Source organism: Erythrolamprus reginae, chromosome 8, assembly GCF_031021105.1.
Source record: "Erythrolamprus reginae isolate rEryReg1 chromosome 8, rEryReg1.hap1, whole genome shotgun sequence".
NCBI lineage: Eukaryota > Metazoa > Chordata > Lepidosauria > Squamata > Dipsadidae > Erythrolamprus > Erythrolamprus reginae.
The window spans coordinates 2,604,609-2,627,588 of record NC_091957.1 but is presented as its reverse complement, the minus strand read 5'-3'; the positions used below and the strand labels follow the sequence as shown (position 1 = coordinate 2,627,588).

The following is a 22,980-nucleotide window of genomic DNA, read 5'->3' as shown; positions in this document are numbered from 1 at the left end:
GCCGCTTTACTGGGATCGGCACACACATAATTGGGAAGCGTCCGACTGGTGATGAAATACAAAATCCAGCATAGTGATCTCGTTTGCTGTGCTGTCTTGCTGATAATAATAAAACAACGGACTAACAAAACCTTGCAAATTAACAACAGCAACAGACTAACACAACCTTGCAAATTAACAACAACAACGGACTAACAAAACATTGCAAATTTGAACTTTTTTTCTTTCTGCAAAAGGAGCGTCCATTTCTCTCCGGCCCCTCTCAAAGGGACTTACTTCTGTAGCTCAGCTCGAACGAATTGATGGCCTCTCCGATCTCATTGACCGCAGACTTCAGTTCCTTCTCTTGCCTTTTCTCCAGGTTTTCGGCACCACTCAGGTTGGAGTGTGACCCGTAAGCGGAACAGTTTCGCCCAGGACTGCCGTTATCAAGAACGCCGTTTTCTTCCGGAGATCTAAACGGGGAAAACAGCGGTTTCTGACTCAAAATGCAAAATGATTTCATGGGCGGACTCCTGCAGCAAATAGGGAAGATGGTCCTGGCAGAAATTGGCCAGCAATGTTGCCTAGGGCAGTGTTTCCCAACCTTAGCGACTTGGAGATATTTGGACTTCCAAATATCTCCAAGTCGCCAAGGTTAGGAAACACTAGCCTAGGGCTAGGTCAAAGGGGAAGAAGCATTTTTTAAAAAAGTCTGTATCGAGTTATGACACTAATGGAGCCTGGCCAGCAGCAATTGCATTTAGACTTATATACCGCTTCACATTGCTTTAACAGCCCTCTCTAAGCGGTTTACAGAGAGTCAGCCTCTTGCCCCCAACAATCTGGGTCCTTATTAGACCCAGCTCGGAAGGATGGAAGGCTGAGGGAGGAAGGAATGGAGGGAGGAAAGGAGAAAGGGAGGGAAGGAGGGAGGAAGGAAGGAAGGAAGGAAGACAGCAGTAGAGTTATATACCACTTCTCCGTGCTTTCCAGCCATCTCTAAGCTGTTTAAAGAGAGTCAGTCTCTTGCCCCCAACAATCTGGGTCCTCATTTGACCCACCTCGGAAGGATGGAAGGCTGAGTCAACCTTTAATAAGGAAGGAAAAAGGAAGGAAGGAAAAAGGAAGGAAGGAAGGAAGTCTCCTTCCTTCCTTCCTAACTCTGTCCATTGCCAGCAGTTCAATCCTCACCAGGCTCAAGGTTGACTCAGCCTTCCGTCCTTCCAAGGTGGGTCAAATGAGGACCCCGATTGTTGGGGGCAAGAGGTTGACTCTCTGTAAACCGCTTAGAGAGGGCTGGAAAGCACTGGGAAGCAGTATATAAGTCTATTGCTATTATCCTTCCTTCCTTCCTCCCTCCCTCCCTTCTTTCCTTTCCTCCCTCCCTCCTCCTTCAGCTTCTCATCCTTCTGAGATCAATAAAATGAGGAAGGCAACAGGCTGACTCTGTAAATCGCTTAGAGAGGGCTGTAAAAGGACTGCAAAGCGGTATACCAGTCTAAGTGCTATTGCACTAGTGGTCCACTGTTTCCAAATACAGAAGTACCTCTAGATACGAGTTTAATTCGTTCCAGAATGGAGCTCGTATGTCGATCAACTCGTATCTGAAACAAATGGCTTTAGACTTTGTTTTTCCCCACCGAGATAACCAGAAGCAAGGACTCTTGCGCCACCTAGTGGAAGCTCGGCTCGTATCCCGAATTTGAGCTCGGGTGTGGAACAGAAATTTCGCTCCCGTCGTGGCTCGTAACTTGGAATACTCGCATGTGGAGCAGCTCGTATCTAGAGGTACTACTGTATTGTCTCTTTTTTCCTAAGGGGTAACCAGTGCTTCCAAACTCTAGCAATTGCAAGTTGTGAGAATTCCCAGAATTCCCCAGACAGACCATGCCGGCCAGGGAAATCTGGGCGTTGAAGATTGAGCTGGACTAGGAAGTCCACCCTGTACCCAAATATTCCCTCTCTCTTTTCTTAAGAAGAGGGAAGATTATTACCTTTTGCTCCTCATCTGAAGGACATTCTGCTGGTTTTCATAATAGGACGCCGGTCGGTTCCCACCAGCTCGTACAGCTTTCTCCCCAAATCCTACGGGATCCGATTTCCGGCTTTGCCGATCTACCACGGGCCTCTGGCTGGAGAAGCTCCTCTTGGCCAGGTCTCTCTTCTCCCCTAAGCCGTTCCCGGGCACCCCGCCATCCAACGGCACCTCGTTCTCCGTGTTCCCGCCACCGACCCTCCTCTCCCGCCTCTCGCTGAAGTCGCTGCTTTCCGAGGCCGTTTCCCACTCTTCGTTGGCGTGATCCGAGGTGTTCTGATAGGAGAGTTCCGGCGACCTTCTGTTCGAGGAGTCGTTGTAATCGGTCGTGACCAGCTTCGCTCTTCTGGGCCACTGGCAAGTGGCCAGGTTGGACCCACCCTCTTCAGGGGTCCACTGGCCCACCGACTCGCGTTCTTGCCTCAAGCGCCTGAATCGGGGAGGTTTGTCTTGACGAGGGGGCCGCCGTCGACGGAACGGACGGTTCTCCGCGTTTTCAGGGTCACCTCCGTAGTCCTCCTCAAATGCCCGTCGGCTAAACGAATCCGAAGCCTTGTAAGACTCTTGGCTGTATTCCCTCTCGGGTGGACGCCGGATGCCGAAGGCGTCCAGAGGGGCGTTGTGGCTGTATTCTTGCCAAGTATTCCCACCGTTCCGGCTCTGCCATTGGGAAGGCTCCTTGGAAATGAATCCTCGCCGCCCGTACGTCGAGTTGCTCAACCTCGGGGGTAAGGATCGCCCGAAAGCTCGCGGGGCCCTCGACTTGGCATCCTGATCATCTGAATAGATCTTATTGGATCTCCAGGAGTCGTGGAAGTCCCCCTTCTTGAAGTCGTCCTCTTCTTTCTCCGCCTCGTTATTATTCTCCGAAGCCCTTTGACGCCGGCGCTTCGGCAGCTCCTCGTACTCGGAGACTTCACTGTGGGTCTCGCTTGCGATCCGGCGCCTGGGTTTTCCCCGCGGGAACTCCTCCCCCTGGTTGAAGTCTCGCAAGACTCGCCCTCGGCTGTTTCTCGGGGGACCCCCGACGTTGCTGCTGTTGTATCCGCCTCGGAGATTCCCGCTGCCACTGCCACCAGCAACAGCCGCACCTCCACATCCCGCCGTGCTGCTACGGCCTCTGAAGGTGAATTCTCGGAAGCCCCGTCCACGTCCACGCCCCCGTCCACCGAAGGCCTGTTCCTCATCAATGAAGATCCAGTTGTTTCTTTTGGTCGGAGGCAGCTCAGGAAACTCCCGCAACGGATTCTTGCTCTCTGAGTCCTTGGTTATCTTCTCTTTTCCTTTGCTCTCCTCCTCGTTGTCTTCATGACGTCTCTCGTTGTCCTGGACAGGGGTTTGTGGGGAGCGTCTTTCGTCCAGCGAGCGGTATCGAGTGGAGTGGACGACCCCTCCGGAATTGACCTCCTCTGACGCTTTCGGCACAGGCCCCTTTTCTTTAGCGGGACGGGAAATCTCTTCGGCCTCCACCTTCACCTTCTCCAGTTCTTTTTCCTTCTCCTCCACTTTAAGAGCCTTCAGGACCGGCTTCTTAATCGGACCAGATCGACGGGTTCGGCCTGTCGACTCTGGCTGCTGTGGTGGTTGGCTATTGGCGTTCCGGTTCTCGGGGGTCGTCCATCCAGTTCCAGAGTTGGTTTGTTTGCTGCTAGATCCTTCCTTCTTCCACATCTCGGAGCCAAACAACGAGTCTTCCTGGAAGCCCTCTTCTTTCATCGAAGGTGATTCTTCCAAAGGTTTGGAAAAATGGCCCATGTCCCAGCTGTTGTATTCGGACTTCTTTTCATCGGGAAGGGAAGCGGATTCCAAAGGAGAATTCAACAGGCTCCTATCACAAGGGTCAGACAGCTCAGAGCCGCACTCAGGGGGCTGAAAGATACGTTCTTGGGGTGCCCTTTGGGCAGGACTGATGCACCGGTCGAAGTTCCCCTGGGGTTTCTTCTCGAAGGAGCTTAAGTAGTCATCTCCAACTTCTTCAAAGAAGTCACGTTGGGTGTTAAGCCCCAAGGACGCAGAGTAAGAATTCTCAACCCTGGGAAAAAGAAGAGGACCCACAAAAAAGAAGGAATTCCACGTTAAGGAGCAGGAAAGACTGATAAACTTTGCATGGATACCCCACCCGATCGCAAATACTCGCCCAAGTGGCTGCTACGAACTAAGAGGAGGGAGAAATTAAAAGCCGTCCTCGACTGACAGCAATTTGTTCAGCGACCTTTCAACGTTACATTTTGAGATTGTCAGAAATCGCGACCCCTAAATCCTTCTCTTCTGAAGTTTTTGCTAACACGGAACTGCCAATACAATACTCTGATTGAGGATTCCTTTACCCCAAGTGCATTATTTTACATCTGGAAACATTAAACTGCAGTTTCCATTGCTTTGACCACTTCTCTAGTAAAGCTAAATCATTTGCCATATTACAAATATGGCACGTGGCATACAAATATTACAAATAGGCAAACCTAAAGATTTATAGGCAAGACAAGTACTTTATTTTTCTACCTTCAGCACAACTGGAGCAACTCAACAATGATTCCAACCCTTTTAAAGAAAAAAAAAAGACTCAAATTGACGACAGCTCCATCACAGGTAGATTTGGTTTCCCGAATGCCTTGTTAATGACCATATAGGGATGAAAAAATAAAGTTAATGCATAATCCCTCGTTTTCAATGACCTTTGCAGGTCCTTAAAGCAAAGGAAAACTGAAGTAAGATGATAAGGAAGGGCATTTTTCACTTAGCAACTGCTTCACTTAATGACCAATCTCTCAACATGGTCATTAAATGAGGACCACTTGTATTTAGCGTCTTAAAACTCCATCCAGATGAGTCGGTACTTACCTGGTATGTAATCCTTCCTCCGCCACATTCTCTGTTTGCTTTGGCTGAGAAACGGAACTGTTTTTGTTCGGCAAGGGGACAAAATTTTCTACACCCCAGATGTTTTCCCCTTTTCTCTCCGGCAGTCCCGCCACAGATTGACAGCTCTGCTCCTCCGATGGGCAGCCGCCCCCGTTCACGGAATCTGGCTGCGTGGCAGGCTTCATAATCCCTAGCAGAGATAGAGAGAGAAAAAATAACAAATCAGATCACATTAAAATGCCGCCTAATCCTAAGGAATAGAGAGGAGACTCCACATTTAAATTAATACCTTTTTTCGGAGTATAAGACGGAGTATAGTTTTGGGGGAGAGGAAAACAAGGGGGGGGGGAATCTGTCTTTGCCTACTAGCGTTCTTAGTCTGGTCCCTTTGCTGACCCACACTTTTGGGGGGCTGCTAATTGATTGTCAATCAGTGTTGCTTCCTAAGTGGACAGTTTGATTTCACAGAAGCTAGATTTACTTGGAGTTATATTGTGTTGTTTAAGTGTTCCCTTTATTTTTTTGAGCAGTGTATATTCTATGAGATGGAGAGAGAGAGAGAGACAGACAGAAGACCTCGGGAAAGAGTGACTGATATAGGGGTAGATAAAAGACATGGATAGGTAGATGGATGGATAGAAGACATGAGTGGATAAATAAATAGATAAGCGTTATTGAAAAAGGAATAGATGAAGAAAAAAATAGGAAACTTACAAGCATCAGACAGTTAAAAACGTTTCACATTTCATATATATGTTTTACCTGATTGTTGAAGGGATGAAGGGTAGAAATCCACAGGTGGGCGTCCTGGAGTAACTCGAGGGTCCATATAAGAAGGCATCATTAGCCATCGCGGATCGAACCCCAACATCTGCGGGTGAGCTGGGTAGAAAGTCCGCTGAGGGTGGGAAGAAGGTGGATAGGCTTGGGAGGTTGGCCAGCTCTGCAGTTTGTGGACCTGGTCCTGAAAGGAAACCCGGGAAAGTAATTAACGGTAGAGGCGGCACCGAGAACTCCGACATTGAAAAGGAAAACAAATGTGCACACGAAATAAAAAGACATCAAAAAGAAAAGCAAACTTATGAAATGAAGATAGTTGGATAGTTGGGTAGATGGATGGATGGATGGATAAAAGTTGCAAACTTTGGCTACATCCATGCCAGTTGACTTCAAAGAAAGGACACCCACTCATACTTGGGGCCCCAAACCTCAACCCCGCTTGGCCAAAACCCCAAATGAATGAGAGAAATGAATGTAGTGAACCATTTTCTTACTTGCTGCTTTCTCTGGAACCGCGGGGGCAGGAGCTTGGGGAATTTGCCGAATTCCTGCATGGGGGAGACGGTTTCGCGCAGCTCCTCTTCGCTGCTACTCCGGAGGGCCGCGGAGGCAGCTGCTGGGGTCTCCTCATCCGCATAACCAGGAGGGGGTTCCTGGGCGTGAGGCTCAGGGGCGGCTTAGAGGGAAGAAAAGGAGAGGCCAAAAATGGAAAGCGCTCTAAAGCAACGCAGCTGCACGTCAGCCTCACCAGGTTGGCCAGGCAGGAAACGCAACAGATAAAAGGTACGTTTGCTTAAAGCTTGCAAGTTGTAACCATTGTTATTAGTACGGCATTCCGACATTACGTTTGCAAGCCGTGAGAGTCGCGAAATGGGTCACTGTGCGATCGCTCCCGATTTAGGAGCTGTTTTACAGCCGTCCTTAAAGCGAACACAACAGTCGTTAAGCGAACACGTTAGCTGGATGGGATGCCTCTTGGGGGGGGGTGTCTGTTATATACAGTGGTACCTCTACCTAAGAACGCCTCTACTTATGAACTTTTCTTCTCAAGAACCATTTTTCCCACTTACAAACCCGAGCCACTGAAAGGCGGGAAGAAGCCTCCCTGGGGCCTCTCTAGGAATCACCTGGGAGGAGACAGGGCCGGAAAAGGCGTGGAGAAGCCTTCATGGGGTCTCTCTAGGAATCTCCTGGGAGGAGACAGGGCCAGAAAAGGTAGAGAGAAGCCTCCGTGGGGCCTCTCTAAGAATCTTCTGGGAGGAAATAGGGGCAGAAAAGACAGGGAGAAGCCTCCATGGGGGCTTCTAGGAATCTCCTGGGAGGAAACAGGGCCGGAAGGAAAAGGCAGGGAGAAGCCTCCGTGGGGCCTCTCTATGAATCTCCTGGGAGGAAACAGGGCCAGAAAAGACAGGGAGAAGCCTCCATGGGGCCTCTCTAGGAATCTCCTGGGAGGAAACAGGGCCAGAAAAGTCGGAGAGAAGCCTCTGTGGGGCCTCTCTAGGAATCTCCTGGGAGGAAACAGGGCCTCCACCCTCCTTGTGGTTTCCCCAATCGCACACATGATTTGCTTTTACATTGATTCCGATGGGAAAAATGGCTTCTTCTTACAAACTTTTCTTCTTAAGAACTTGGTCACGGAACAAATTAAGTTCATAAGTAGAAGTACCACTATATCTGAATGCTTGCTAAGTGACCAGTTGTAAGGCTATGAACTGATTTTGATTTTACTGTAAAGCTACATTAACAGGACCTTGTAAATCTGAAGGTACAAATCTCCCACAGCCTGAGAAACTAGGGGCTTGGAAAACATTCTTCGCAGAGAGAAACAACGAAAGAGCCTGCAAGGTAAGAGCTGGGAACATTGCTGGCAGCTAGTTAGGGCTGGGGGGGGGGCCTACATTCAGAGTATAAGATGCACCCTAATTACCAGCCTCTTTTAAGGAGAAAAAAGATGCGTCTTATATTCCAAAACATACGGTAATGAGCCTGGAGTCCCTGTAAGCAATCCAAGTCCAATCCCTCTTAAATTCTGTTATATCTAAGCACCAATTGAGTAATAGCCATTAATTGACCAGATAAGCAAATAAATTTATCTTAACTGGAAATCAATGAATGGTCCTTGCACTCCCATTTTTCATCGTGCCTTTTAATATTATTGATTGATTGATTGATTGATATGCCACTCACTCCGACACGGACTCCGAGTGGCTTTTTCTGGACAAAAGGTTTGCGGCCTCCGGGTCCTACCTGGACGTCTGAACCGTTCGCTTATCTTCCCGCCCTTACCTCTCCGAGTCACGTGGCTGCTCTCCGGGACGCCATTCTTCTCCGAGGCCGAGGACCGGGGCTCATCACTCTCGGCGTGTTTGGGACCCTCGCCCGCTTTCTGCGCCAGCTTGCATTTCTGATCCAGCTCCTTCAGCTTTGCCGCGCAGGCAGCCAGGCGCTCTTCCCGCGCTCTGCGCTCTTCCTCTTCCCGCCGGCGCCTGGCCCGCTCGACGGCTTCCGACATTTCCGAGTAGACGAACTTCTGTCTCAGGGGCGACTTCTCTTCTTTTTCTTCGGGACACTGTTGCCGCAGACAAGCCAGCGGGGTTTTCTGGCCAAGAACGAAGAAACCGACATTTTAATCTTCCAAGGGTCAATTTATTTATTATTTATTTATTAACTGGATTGATATGCCGCTCCCTCTCAGAGGACTCAGGGCGGCTTACAACATATTGAGAAAGACAATATACAGTACAAATATTAAAAATCCAATTAATTTAGCTAATTACATTTAAAAACCCTAATAGCATTTAGAAATCATTAAATCCGATTCAGCAACAGACATACCTAAATAATGGGCTTAAGATATTTTTAAATATTGGATTTGTTCTCTGTACATTGTTTTATTATTGTTGTGAGCTGCCCCAAGTCTGCGAAGAGGGGCGGCATATAAATCTAATATATAATAATAATAATAATAATAATAATAATAATAATAATAATAATAATAATAATATTATACCTATACTCGTTGGCCAGGGGGCTAGAGTCTTATGACCCCAAGCTTGGCGATACAAATGAGTCTTTAGACTCTTACGGAAGGCAAGGATGGTGTAGGCAGTACAAATCTCTGGGGGGAGCTGATTCTAGAGGGACGGCCCCACCACAGAGAAGGCTCTTCCTCTAGGCCCCGCCAAACGACACTGTCTGGTTGACGAGACCTGGAGAAGGCTGACTCTGTAGGACCTCACCAGTCACTGGGACTCATGCGGCAGAAGGCGGTCCCGCAGGTAAACTGGCCCAATGCCATGTAGGGTTTATAGGTCATAACTGTTGTGTATACGTACTCCTGTTCAGTTTGAGGATTTTGCAGATTCTGATTCGGATAGTGTTTATGAATTAGTGGCAGGTCCTGATTTACAGGCAGAGGAAGAAGGGGGAGACCAACCACAGGACGTTCCTATGAGCTCAGACTCAAGTGAAGGAGAGACAGATATCAGATGGATAAATCCTTCTTTCAGACGATTACAGAGATGAAGGGAACAAGTGTCAGGGAAGAAATATTAGAATAGGAACGGGTTAATTAATTAAGTAATTAATTCATCAGCGGAGTGTCAGCGGAGAAGAAGGGTGGAGTTTTCAATCTGCTATGAATCAATATGGAGGTGCCTTTCCGCGGCTCTGAAAGTAAGCTTTGTTTTATGTGTTTTTAATTGCAGTTTTTATTACCCTGAGCTAATGCTGCTTAGCCATAAATTTTAAGATGAATGGAGGAATGCTTTGAGGATGTTTTTGCTGCCTTAATTACTAAAGACTGAGATAAAAGTGACTGCATGCCGATGACGCAGTTTGTAACAGAAGGAAGAAAAAATAAAGATGAGGTTTTGTTTTTATAAATCTCTTCATTCAGCAAGCCTTTATTCCAATTAACAGAGGCTCTAGCCGGAGACCAGAACAATAATCAACACTTTGAATTGTGTCTGGGAACCAATCAGCAGCCAATGCAGTCCATGGAGTGTTGGAGAAACATGGGCATGCTTTGGAAGGCCCATAACCGCTCGTGCGGCTGCATTTTGCATGATTTGAAGTTTCCGAACACTCTACAGATGTAGCCCCATGTAAAGAGCATTGCAGTAGTCGAACCTCAATTGGTTCTTATGTGTAGAGAATTTCTATGTGTGTGTGTGTCTGTGTGAAGGAGAAATCCAAATTTTAGACTTTTTTTTCCCCTCTTCAAATTACTCGCCAAAGAAAAGTGTATCCAGAGAATGCCGCAGCTTTTGGGGACTCAGTTCAAAATACCTGATATTCCGGCAGAGGAGTCCAGCCGTTTAGCTTTCTCGAGCCTGGAAGACCTTCAGGTGCTTTGCGGATGGACCGAGAGAGGCTGGCTGAGTCGTTCCAAGTCTTGGGATCCTCTGTGGGGTACCTGGCTTCGGGGCTTTCGGCCGAGCTCAGCAAAGGCGGCCTGCGGGGATCCCAGCTGTTCCTGCCAATAGAGGCATGGAGGTCTTTTTATTCAAGTTCAGCGGTACCTCTACTTACGAACTTAATTCGTTCCGTGACCAGGTTCTTAAGTAGAAAAGTTTGTAAGAAGCTATTTTTCCCATAGGAATCAATGTAAAAGCAAATAAGGCGTTCGATTGGGGAAACCACAGGGAGGGCAGAGGCCCTGTTCCCTCCCAGGAGATTCCTAGAGAGGCCCCACGGAGGCTTCTCCCCACCTTTCCCGGACCTGTTTCCTCCCAGGAGATTCCTAGAGAGGCCCAATGGAGGCTTCTCCCCGACTTTTCCAGCCCTGTTTCCTCCCAGGAGATTCCTAGAGAGGCCCCACAGAGGCTTGGCCCTGCCTTTTCCGGCCGTTTCCCTCCGGGAGATTCCTAGAGAGGCCCATGGAGGATTCTCCCCGCCTTTTCCGGCCCTGTTTCCTTCCAGGAGATTCCTAGAGAGGCCCCATGGAGGCTTTTCCCTGCCTTTTCCGGTTAAAGTTTTAGAGGCTCGGGTTTGTAAGTGGAAAAAAATTGTTCTTGAGAAGAGGCACAAAAAATCTTGAACACCCGGTTCTTATCTTTCATGCCAAGGTGGGGCTAGAACTCACGGACTCCTGGTGATTGGCCCCAAAGTCACTCATCTGGCTTTCATGCTAAGGTGGGACTAGATCTCACGGTGTCCTGGCGATTGGCCCCAAAGTCACCCATCTGGCTTTCATGCTAAGGGGGGCTAGAACTCATGGTCTCCTGGCGATTGGCCCCAAAGTCACTCATCTGGCTTTGATGCCAAGGTGGGACTAGAACTCACAGTGTCCTGGCGATTGGCCCCAAAGTCACTCATCTGGCTTTCATGCTAAGGTGGGACTAGAACTCACGGTGTCCTGGCGATTGGGACAAAAGTGCCTTCCCACTACAGCCTGCCCTTTTACAGCCTGAGAAACTAAGGGGTGTTTCTTTGGAGCCTCCTTATGCAGCTCTGGGCTCTGCTGACTATTATCTCTACTCGGGGTACGGTAGTAACCCATTACACGTGTATCTCTTTCCATTTACCATTTCTGCCTCCTGTCTTTGGGGGCGTCTTCCTCCTCCTCATCCTCGCTGAACTTCAGTTTTTCGGAATAATCCACTTCGTCGTGAATTCCTAGGGGAAAAGGCAAGGAGCCCAATTTGGAGAAACAAAGCCAACAGACGCTGCTATTTCCAATGTTCACCATGTACATAACTGGTTGGGTTATGCTTAAATGTATTGGAACAGTGTGGCTTTAAGAGGGTGTTGTGGTTAGCTCTGGCCCAGCTCCTGCCCCAAGGACTGTGGATGTGGGGGAGACATCCACATGCTGCAGGCCTGTTTTGCCCCCCCCCCCCCCCCGGTGAAATCTGATGATGAAGGCTCCTCTGACCAAGAAGACATGAGTGACAGGGAGGAGGAGAGTGGGGCAGACAGCTCAGAAGGAGATCAATTCTCTAGCTCCTCCTTGGATTCAGAACAAGAGTTAAGGATACAGCCACGCATGCGGAGAGCGATGCATAGGCAGCAACAACTGAGAGATTATTATCAAAGAAAATGAGGCCACCTGTGGTTGGGTGGGGCTGTGGTCATTAGTGAGGCTGCTATAAAGAGCAGCCTGTGGGTTTGGCCATTGTGGAGGATTATCTGATCCTTGTGTTTCGTGACTGCTTTACTGACTTTGACCTTTTGTGTGCTGATTTTCCCCCGCTTTGAAACTAACCCAGAGCAAAGTGTGTTTCACTTTGTGAAAGAAGAAGGACTGTGAATTGCCTCACAGCTGCAAGCTAAGTATCACAGAACTGATAAGGGACTTGTGGGGGTTGTGAGTGCAGGCACATGGGGGAGGACATTGCATAATGGGTGCGGGCATGCACACCGCACTTTTGGCACCTGAGCCAAAAAAATAAAACAGGTTCCCCATCACCGATACAGAATCCGTAGAATAAGACCCTTACCTGCCCAGCCATCCTCTGTATCATTGTCCAGTTCATCCAGACCTTTCAGGTTCTCTGCGTTGATGATGGTCGGTCGGGGGACTCGTTCTCCCGGCGGTCGGACCGGACGAACTGGGCGGGGAGGGCCAAGTCGCTTCTCTTTTCTGCATCGGAGAGAGAGTTTGGGGGAAACGGCTCTGTTGGTATGTCTCGGTATAGAAACATAGAAACATAGAAGACTGACGGCAGAAAAAGACCTCATGGTCCATCTAGTCTGCCCTTTTACTATTTCCTGTGTTTTATGTTACAATGGATCTATGTTTATCTCAGGCATGTTTAAATTCAGTTACTGTGGATTAACCAACCACGTCTGCTGGAAGTTTGTTCCAAGCATCTACTCCTCTTTCAGTCAAATAATATTTTCTCACGTTGCTTCCGATCTTCCCCCAATCTGAATGAATGAAACATTCATTCCATTTGCACAATAGCATGTGAAGTTGACGGTCAATCAGTGTTGCTTCCTAAGTGGACAGTTTGATTTCACAGAAATTTGATTTACTTGGGAGTTATATTATGTTGTTTAAGTGTTCCCTTTATTTTTTTTGAGCAGTGTACATTAATAAAGAAAATTATAGACTGTGCAGAAGCAGAGAGGCTGACGTTAAAATTAAATAATAAAGAAGACTCAGAATATAACAAAACTTGGAACTCATGTTATGAATGGTTAGAAACAAGGAAAGAACAAAATTAGTGTATAATTATGAATTAGATATAAAAGTCAGAAGGATATTATTTAAATAATAACTTATTTAAACTAGTTGATTTGTATTAATTGAGATATTGTAATAATGATCCATACAAGGCAGTAAAAAGCAGAACAAATATATATATAAATTAAATAACCAGAACTAATTTTTCTTATTCTGTAGCCGTAAAACTTTCTATGGAGACAACATGTTTAATGGATGAGAATATTTTAACTTGAATATCTTTTTTTGTGTGTATGTGTGTGTATATACAGTATATGTGTGTGTGTCTTTAAATGTTTGTATGTTGTGTTTATGTTTCTATATTGTTTTTTTTAATGTATATATTTCAATAAAAATTATTTTTTAAAAACAGGAACAGTGCTTGCAAAACAAGACGTGACCGCAATTGGTGCTGCCTGGACCAACGACACAATCTCGCACAACGCTATCGGCTTACCCGTCTTGGTCGCCAGGCTGATGTGGTCTGAAGGAGACACGGGGCTCCAGACAGAAGGAGGGCAGAGGAAAGGACCCCCGTTCGGGCAAGCTTGGGGTCTCGGCTGGTGGGTTCGAACACATCTGAGATGATGGACAGCGGAAATAAAAACGAAGTGTTAGAAAATGGCTAAGCCTTCCGCCTTCTTTCTCTCCTGGGAAGATGACAGACAATGTGTTAAAAACCTTACAGACAACATTCTTTTGAAAAAAGAAATATAAATAAATATCAATATCAATAAATAAATGTGTGCGTGTGTGTAACATATCTTTTGCTGATAATGAAAAGGAAGAGACTAGTATAGATCTATTTCAAGTTATTTTTCTCTCATGAGCTAGTCATACCCTTACCGGGATTTGAACCCGGGGAGCTTTAACCTCTAGGCCACAGGTTCTCCTCAGCTTGTGTTTGTGTGTGTGTGTATCTGTCTGTCTGTTTCTCTCTCTCTCTCTCTCTCTCTCTCTCTCTCTCTGTGTAATATCTTTTTGCTGATAATGAAAAGGAAGGAAGATTAGGTATAGATCTATTTCAAGTTATTTTGCTCTCATCAGCTAGCCATACCCTTACCAGGATTTGAACCTCGGGAATCTGCCTTGTAAGACAGTAGCTTTAACCTCTAGGCCAAAGGTTCTCCTCCTGTCTTAGCTTGTCTGTCTGTCTGTCTGTCTGTCTCTCTCTCTCTGTAACATATTTTTGCTGATAATGAAAAGGAAGGGAGACTAGGATAGATCTATTTCAAGCTATTTTCCTCTCATCAGTTAGCCATATCCTTACTGGGATTTGGAGTCTCCCTTGCAAGGCAGTAGTTTTAACCTCTCTGTTACTTCAGGGCCTCTCATTTTTCTCATAGTATTTTTGTTAAATAAAGATAGAAAAGTTTAATAACTATTTGGAAAACTGTTGTGTAAGGGGAAGAAAATACTTTTTCGGACACACCTTAGTTTTGGGGGAAGGAAAATGAGAAAAATTGAATTGTTAAAAAAAAATTTAAAAAAAGAAAAAAGGCACACGGGCATTTTTCGCACTTATGACCATTGAGAAGCATCCCCGTGGTCACATGGTTTATACCAGTGTTTCCTAACCTTGGCAACTATATCTGGACTTCAACTCCCAGAATTCCCCAGCCAGCATTCGCTTGCTGGGGAATTCTGGGAGTTGAAGTCCAGATATCTTTAAGTTGCCAAGGTTGGGAAACACTGGTTTATACATTCGAATGCTTGAAAACTGACTCTTTTATGACCATTGTAAGTTGAGGGTAAGGTGTATTTAGGAAGCCCCCAGGCGGTCTCCGGTCTCCTGTAATGCAGAAGGTAAACTCCGGGAGGCGTTCAAGGACTTACGAAGGCGGGAAGCATGTCGTGGTATGTGGGTGGCTGGTACGTGTTTGCCATAAACTGCGATGCTCCTTTGCGAGGAGGCAGAGAAGGGTGGAGAGGAGGCTCCTTGGGGTCGGCCCCGTTGGCCCCGGTCGGAACATCCTCACCTGCGCTGGAGCCCTTGGTACCCAGCTCGGTTGGGAAGGGGGACAAAGAGGTGGACGAGGTGCTGCTTCTGCCACCACCTTCCCTCCAACTTGTGACATCTGCGAGGGAGGGGGGGGAAGAAAGAGAGAAAGAAAGAAAGAAAGAAAAAAGGAAGGAAGAAAAAGAAAGGAAGAAAAAGAAAGAGAAAGAAAAGAGGAAGAAAGGAAGGAAAAAGAAAGAGAGAAAGAGAAAGAAAGACAGGAAAAGAGAGAGAAGAAAGGAAGGAGAAAGAGAAAACAATTGGCAATGTTAGGATGTGCATCTCATTTTTTAAAAAAATGATTTTTAAGCATCTTTCAAAATTTAAGGATTGTTTATTTGCTCTTCATCTACAGGTTCAGGCTTTTATGAGAGGGAAGGGGAATGAGAAGATAAATTAGGATGGCAAGAAGGAAGAAGGAGAAGATACATAGGAGGAGGAAGAGGCGGAGGAAATGGAGAAAAAAGAGAAAGGAGGAAAGAGAAGGGAGGGGAGGAGGGAGGGGAGAAAAATGGGAGGGAGGGCAGAAGAAGGAAAGGAAAGAGGGAGGAAGGGAAGAGAGGGAGGGAGGGAGGGAGGGAGGGAGGGAAGGAAGGAAGGAAGGAAGGAAGGAAGGAAGGAAGGAAGGAAGGAAGGAAGGAAGGAAGGAAGGAAAGGGCAAAGGCAAACAGTTGAGGGGGAAAAAGATCTAACATTCCATTGAAAACTCTGGCCTACTCCAAACATTCCTAAACAAACCCACACGGGAAGCTAAACATAGAAAAGAATTTCGGTTTGGATCAGTTTTTGTTGAAAGGGCTTCTAGGAGTGACTTTTTCCCCCCAGCCTGGAGAGAGGATTAAGACAAGGACATCTGATGACACCAACAAGGAGCGGCAGGCCAAAAAAATGAAAGATGCTTTTGAAAAATCCCGGAAAGGAATGTTTTTGGTTGGAGTGGCCTTGGGGAAGCCCAACTGTGATGCTCGAAAGAGGCTGTTTGGGACCCAAATTGTTGGCAGACGGTTGGTGTTCCATTCTGTTCCATTCTATTCCATTCCATTCTATTCTATTCTATTCCATTCTATTCTATTCCATTCTATTCCGTTCTATTCTATTCCGTTCTTTTCTATTCCATTCTATTCAATTCTATTCCATTCTATTCTATTCCGTTCCATTCCATTCTATTCTATTCCATTCCATTCTGTTCCGTTCTATTCTATTCTATTCTCTCTCTCCCTGGTAATCTAGTTGGCTGAGAAATATTAAGATACTTAGTTATAGTATCCTATGGCCATCCACTAAATGCCGTTGTATCTTATGATTCTTGACGAATATATTTTATTTTTTTAACCTACGTACTCTGGGGGCGGAGGCTTGGTCCGGGCCCATACGACGGATCTAAGGTGCCCTTTTCTTTGCCAGACCTGTCCTGCTCTCCAGCTGCTTTCAACGTTGGAAAATCCTCGGGAGAGAAGGATAACAGTCGGTTTGAGACCCTTGAACCTGCGGAGGAGAGACAGAGAGAGATGGCGCCATCCACAAGCCTTTCGTCCTTCCAGCTTGGGAATGACGCGGACCTGCCCAAGCACAAAACGCCTGCAGACAGGGGGATACTTACCACCTTCTGGTCTGGCTGGCTTTCCATTCAGCTGCGCCCATGATTTTACACCACCGAGTGCTGAATTTGTATTCTGACGAAGAACAAGAGAAAATAGAAGCGTTTACAGGCCGTCCTCAACTTACGACCTCAAAAATTTCATGGAAATATAGAAGATTGACGGCAGAAAAAGACCTCATGATGGTCCATCTAGTCTGCCCTTATACTATTTCCTGTATTTTATCTTAGGATGGATCTATGTTTAATCCCAGGCATGTTTACATTCGGTTGCTGTGGATTGACCAACCACGTCTGCTGGAAGTTTGTTCTAAGCATCTATTACTCTTTCAGTAAAATAATATTTTCTCACGTTGCTTCTGATATTTCCACCAACTAACCTCAGATTGTGCCCCCTTGTTCTTGGGTTCACTTTCCTATTAAAAACACTTCCCTCCTGAACCTTATTTAACTTTTTAACATATTTAAATGTTTCGATCATGTTCCCCCTTTTCCTTCTGTCCTCCAGACTATACAAATTGAGTTCATGAAGTCTTTCCTGATACGTTTTATGCTCAAGACCTTCCACCATTTTTGTAGCCCATATTTGGATCCGTTCAATTTGATCCATATCTTTTTATAGGTGAGTCTCCAGAACGGAACACCGTATTCCCAATATGATCTCACTAGTGCTCTATAAAGCGGGATCATAATCTCCCTCTTCCTGCTTGTTATACCTCCAGCTATGCAGCCAAGCATTCTACTTGCCTTCCCTACCGCCTGACCGCACTGTTCACCCATTTGGAGACTGTCAAAAATCACTACCCCTAAATCCTTCTCTTCTGAAGGTTTTGCTAATACAGAACTGCCAATACAATACTCAGATTGAGGATTCCTTTTTCCCAAGTGCATTATTTTACATTTGGAAGCATTAAACTGCAGTTTCCATTGCTTTGACCATTTATCTAGTAAAGCTAAATCATTTGCCATATTACAGACGCCTCCAGGAATATCAACCCTATTGCACACTTTAGAGTCATTGGCAAATAGGCAAACCTTCCCTACCGAACCTTCCCCTATGTCACTCACAAATATATTAAAAAGAATAGGACCCAGAACAGACCCTTGTGGCACACTGCTTGTAACCAGTCTCTGCTCAGAATACTCGCCATTAACAACAACCCTCTGATGTCTACACTTCAGCCAGCTGCAAATCCACTGAACTATCCAGGGATTAAGTCCAATCTTCACTCACTTATCTATTTCCATCGCTAAGCGGTCGGTTCAACTGAACTTTGTCCCATTTTGCAACCATTCTTGCCATGGTCACTCAGTGGGTCGCTAGCGTCATTTAGCGAGTCATACAATTGTTGTGTGAATCTGGCTCCTCCCACCCACCCCCTCTGCAGTAGAGGTCCCAAAAGGAGATCACGCAATGCTGCAAACCGTCCCGAGCACATGCCAGATGCTAATAGTTTTGAATTTGAACTCCCGCCTTTTGAGCCTGAGCGCCCAGCTCGCTCGTCCGACTCACCTCCTGGCTGATCGACGGGTTCCGTTTCTGTAAACTGGAGACAGATTTCTGTAAATCCTGCTGCGGCAGCGACTCCCGCGGCTGTGCGGCTGTGCAACTGGAACTGACATAAAAGGAGAAAGTGACTATATACCAGTGATGGCGAACCTATGGCACGGGTGCCAGGGGTGACACGCGGAGCCTTATCTGCTGGCACGAGAGCAGATGCCCTAGCTTAGCTTCAGGGAAATTGGCGGTTCGGGAAATATCAGGGAATTATTAGTGAAAAAAACGGAATAAATCAGAGGGGAAAACCCCAAACTGGATTAAAATGTTTAAAAGGCAGGGGAAAATCATGTTAAAAAACCCCCAATGGATCGCGCTGCCTGGCAGAGTCAAGCAAAAATGAGCCTAACTGTGGCAATAACTTGCTTCCTCAGCTACTGATATTTCTCCACGGCTTAGCCGTTTTGTATGCCGTCATCTACGACCGTGCTTTAACTAGATCGTAAGTTACAGGGAAATATCAGGGAATTTCAAAATGCTTTCTCCCTGGACACCTTTATATATAGCTCTGCAGAGCAAACAAACAGCACAGACACCATGTGCTTTACTGCTCAACTATTTAACTGCAACAGGAAACTCTACATAGAATAAAGAGCATAGAGCAGTGATGGCAAAGTTATGGCACGGGTGGCACGCAGAGCCATATCTGCTGGCACGCGAGACGTTGCCCTAGCTCAGCTCCAACGTGCATGTGTGTGCCGGCCAGCTGATTTTGGGCTTGCACAGAGGCTCTGGAAGGGCATTTTCGGCTTCCAGAGAGCCTCCAGGGGGATGGGGGAGGGCATTTTTACCCTCCCCCCCTTTGGTGCCTGAGGAGGGCAAAACACGAGCCTGTTGGGCCCATCAGAGGTTGGGAAAGCAGCCTGTTCCTTGGCTCCAGAGGGCCTCCGGGGGGTGGGAGCTGTTTTTGCCCTCCCCAGGCATTGAATTATGGTTCTGGGCACTCGCACATGTGCAATACACATGCTCTTTCAGCGCCCATGGGAAAAAAGGTTCACCATCCCTGCTATATACCATCCAGGTCTCTGTGAGTATCACAGATCGGTGGTGATTTTTTCATCAGTCCACTTAAAAAACTTTTTTTAAAAAAAGTTGGATTATGCCCACAATAGATGAATGGCTGTAAAAGTTGGTGGGAGTCAGCAGAGACGGCTATAAATTGACCGCTTTGATTAAGGAAGGAAATACAATTCAATTTTGTTTCACCTGGGAAACCATTTCTGGACTTTATGCTTGCGGAAACAATATGACCAAAAAACTACTCAGATGTTTTTTTACATGCTAGTATGAAGAACATAGTTAATTCTTTTTCCTTTCTTTAACACCTTGGAATTCTTAATAAAACTTTTTGAAAAAAAGCGGGTGAAAGATTCTGTGGCCATAACCTACCACAATAGAAACATAGAAACGTAGAAGACTGACGGCAGAAAAAGACCTCATGGTCCATCTCATCTGCCCTTATACTATTTCTTGAATTTTATCTTAGGATGGATCTATGTTTATCCCAGGCATGTTACTGTGGATTCACCAACCACATCTGCTGGAAGTTTGTTCCAAGCATCTACTACTCTTTCAGTAAAATATTTTCTCACATTACTTCTAATTTTTTCCCCAACTAACCTCAAATTGTGCCCCCTTGTTCTTGTGTTCACTTTCCTATTAAAAACACTTAAACCCTCCTGGACCTTATTTAACCCTTTAACATATTTAAATGTTTCAATCATGTCCCCCCTTTTCCTTCTGCTCTCCAGACTATACAGATGGAGTTCATGAAGTCTTTCCTGATACGTTTTATAGCATGCAGCTCCGGTCATCCCTGAATCATTTTGCCCCCCGAGAGGCCTACCCCGAAGGGCTGATCCTTCCAAAGGAAGGAAGGTGGGAAATGGCCGTCTCACCTCTTTTGCTCTGGAGGGTCCTGCTTGTTTGCCCATCCTGTTCCGTCCTTCGGCACGATGATGATATTGGGGTCGTTTCCTTTGTGCTCCGATTTCAAACTTGGCAAGTTGGCAGGCGGGGGCATACGCCGCGCGGAAACAACTTTCCCGAGACTCTGTAAGCCATGTCTAGGAATAACTAGCGAGGGAAAGAGGGAAGAAATGTACAAGCAATGATACATAAGGAATAGATATAATATTTAAGTAGTGACGTATAAGAAATAGATATAATCTTTATTATAGATCTTTATAGCAGGTAAATACACTGCTCAAAAAAACAAAGGGAACACTCAAAGAACCCATCAAAGATCTGAATGAATGAAATATTCTCATTGAATACTTTGTTCTGTACAAAGTTAAATGTGCACAACAGCCTGTGAAATTGATGGTCAATCGGTGTTGCTTCCTAAGTGGACAGTTTTCACAGATTTTTTATTTGCTTGGAGTTATATTGTGTTGCTTAAGGCAGTGTTTCCCAACCGTGGCAACTTACCTACTTACTTACTTACTTATTTATTTATTGGATTTGTATGCCGCCCCTCTCCGCAGACTCGGGGCGGCTAACAATGATAAAAAAACAGCATATAACAATCCAATTAATAAAACAACTAAAAACCCTTATAATAAAACCAAACATACACACAAACATACCATGCATAACTTGTAATAGCCTAGGGGGAAAGAATATCTTAACTCCCCCATGCTTGGCGATAAAGGTGGGTCTTGAGTAATTTGCAAAAGACAAGGAGGGTGAGGGCCGTTCTAATCTCTGGGGGGAGTTGATTCCAGAGGGCCGGGGCCGCCACAGAGAAGGCTCTTCCCCTGGGGCCTGCCAAACAACATTGCTTGGTCGACGGGACCCGGAGAAGGCCAACTTAGTGGGAACTTGAAGATATTTGGACTTCAACTCCCAGAATTCCCCAGCCAGCGAATCTTCAAGTTGCCAAGGTTGGGAAACACTGATTTAAGGGTTCCCTTTATTTTTTTGAGCAGTGTATTAATTACCGTAATAATTAACTAAGAGTGATAGATGAAAACTGTAAAAGAAATAACATTCATATATATATATATATATATATATATATATATATATATATGTATGAAAGTGTGACATCAAAGCAATTCATCAAAGTTGCATCAAAGTTGTAAGCCGCCCCGAGTGAGTGAGTGAGTGAGTAAATAAGTAAGTTGAGTAATTAAGTAATTAAGTAAGTAAGTAAGTAAGTAAATAAATAAATAAATTCACCATACAAAAGAAGTGTTATAAAAGTTTATCTTCTTTTTTTGGGTTTGTTTGTTTTGTAATGTCTTAAATTTGTGTTGTAATGTTTTAAGTGTCTTTTTTAATATTTATGTTTAGTATTTTAAAATAAATTTTTAAACATTATTATTATTATTTTTAAAAAAGGAGTAACTAGCAAGGGAAAGAGAAAGAGAGAGAAAATAATCCATCCAGAGCACATTATCCTTGGCAAGGATTGCAACAAACAACGGTTATCTAGCGCTATAAACGGGCATTAAAAGTGGGACACACATCATTTTCAATCGCAGTTACTCCTCAAACTTTGTTTCATTGTCTGTTTGGCACTATATATCAAATGACGGCTGATTTAAATGCAAAAATCTCCACATACACACACATCCTGTTCCAACGCAGCTCACCTGTACTTCTGACTGTTTCTACTGACTTTCCTTTATATTTATCAAACAGGCTGAGGGTCGTGTACTTGGTTTTCCCATCCTTTCCCTTGGTTATTTGCCCCGAACGATCGGACATCGCGATGAAAGGTCATCGAGTAAGGAAATTTCTCTGCACCGCTCCTGATCTGCCTGCAGAGGAGACAAAAAAGCACAAAAGCAATGAAAATTCAAGGAAGTGTTTTTAATAGGAAAGTGAACCCAAGAACAAGGGGACACAATCTGAGGTTAGTTGGGGAAAAGATCAAAAGCAACGTGAGAAAATATTATTTGGCTGAAAGAGTAGTAGATCCTTGGAACAAACTTCCAGCAGACGTAGTTGGTGAATCCCCAGGAACTGAATTGAAACATGCCTGGGATAAACATATATCCATCCTAAGATAAAACACAGGAAATAGTATAAGGGCAGACTAGATGGACCAGGAGGTCTTTTTCTGCCGTCAGTCTTCTATGTTTCTAAATAAATAAATACGGCAAGATAAATACGGAAGGGGGAACTGGCCAGTTTGAATTCCACATGGAAATTTCTCAACGGTCCCATGTCGTTCTGATCTGAAAACGCCGCTGGTAAAAAATATTTTCGAAACCAGGAGCCAGGAAGACACAGGGGATGAAAAGATAAGGGGGCAGCTTTGGCCATTTATGGTGGTGCGTAACACGTTCCACCCACTTGTTGAATTTTACCCATTTTGCTAAGTTTGCGCAATGGCTTTTTGAGCTATCAGCTAACCAAGCGACTTGTCTTGGCCCGACAATTCCCCCGGGGGAAAAAATATAAAGCAGACCACAACAACAGGATAAGAAAGGAGAACTTAGAGGTTTTCTATCCAACCCCCTGCTCAAGCAGGAAAGGAGGAGGAAGAAAGAATGGAATGAGATAAGAAAGGGGGCAGGGGAGAGGAAGGAAAGAAGGGATAAAGGAGAAAATAAAAAATAAGAAGAGGAAGAAGGGGAAGGGGAGGAAAGAGAAAAGAAGGAGAGAGAAGCAGGGATAAAGGAGGGAGGAACGAAAGAGGGAGAGAAGGAATGAGGGAGCAAGGGAGGGAGGGAAGGAAGGAAAGAAGGAAGGGAGAAAAAGGGAGGGAAGGAAAGAAAGGATATGGGAGAAGGAAGGAAGGAGAAAGAAAAAAGAAAGGAAGAGAGGGAGGGAGGGAAGGAAGGAAAGAAGAAAGGAAGGGAGAAGGGAGGGAAGGGGAAAAAGGATATGGGAGAAGGAAGGTAGGAAGGAGAAAGAAAAAAGAAAGAAAGAAAGAAAGAAAGAAAGAGAGGGAGGGAGGGAGAGAGGGAAGGAAGGAAGGAAGGAAGGGACAACTTTTCATCTTAGCAAACAACCTTCAAAAAAGAGTTTCCCCATCTCAGCT

General features: G+C 45.5%; 1 protein-coding gene across 6 annotated transcripts in view; it reads right to left on the bottom strand.

Moving 5' to 3' along the window:
• LOC139170971 (protein O-mannosyl-transferase 1-like) overlaps positions 1-22,980 on the bottom strand; it is a 93,236-nt gene that overhangs the window by 57,058 nt on the left and 13,198 nt on the right. For all 6 annotated transcript variants that reach the window (XM_070758660.1, XM_070758663.1, XM_070758661.1 and 3 more), the window contains exons 2-17: positions 21,584-21,751; positions 19,883-20,060; positions 17,940-18,042; positions 16,430-16,502; positions 16,171-16,314; positions 14,667-14,908; positions 13,288-13,409; positions 12,103-12,245; positions 11,188-11,278; positions 9,950-10,136; positions 7,946-8,258; positions 6,154-6,335; positions 5,642-5,843; positions 4,859-5,069; positions 1,977-4,049; positions 277-455 (exon numbers count right to left, since the gene is read on the bottom strand). In XM_070758660.1, the coding sequence (XP_070614761.1) occupies positions 277-455; positions 1,977-4,049; positions 4,859-5,069; positions 5,642-5,843; positions 6,154-6,335; positions 7,946-8,258; positions 9,950-10,136; positions 11,188-11,278; positions 12,103-12,245; positions 13,288-13,409; positions 14,667-14,908; positions 16,171-16,314; positions 16,430-16,502; positions 17,940-18,042; positions 19,883-20,060; positions 21,584-21,698 (4,558 nt within the window). In that variant the 5' untranslated portion in view covers positions 21,699-21,751. The remainder of the gene's footprint in view (positions 1-276; positions 456-1,976; positions 4,050-4,858; positions 5,070-5,641; positions 5,844-6,153; positions 6,336-7,945; positions 8,259-9,949; positions 10,137-11,187; positions 11,279-12,102; positions 12,246-13,287; positions 13,410-14,666; positions 14,909-16,170; positions 16,315-16,429; positions 16,503-17,939; positions 18,043-19,882; positions 20,061-21,583; positions 21,752-22,980) is intronic.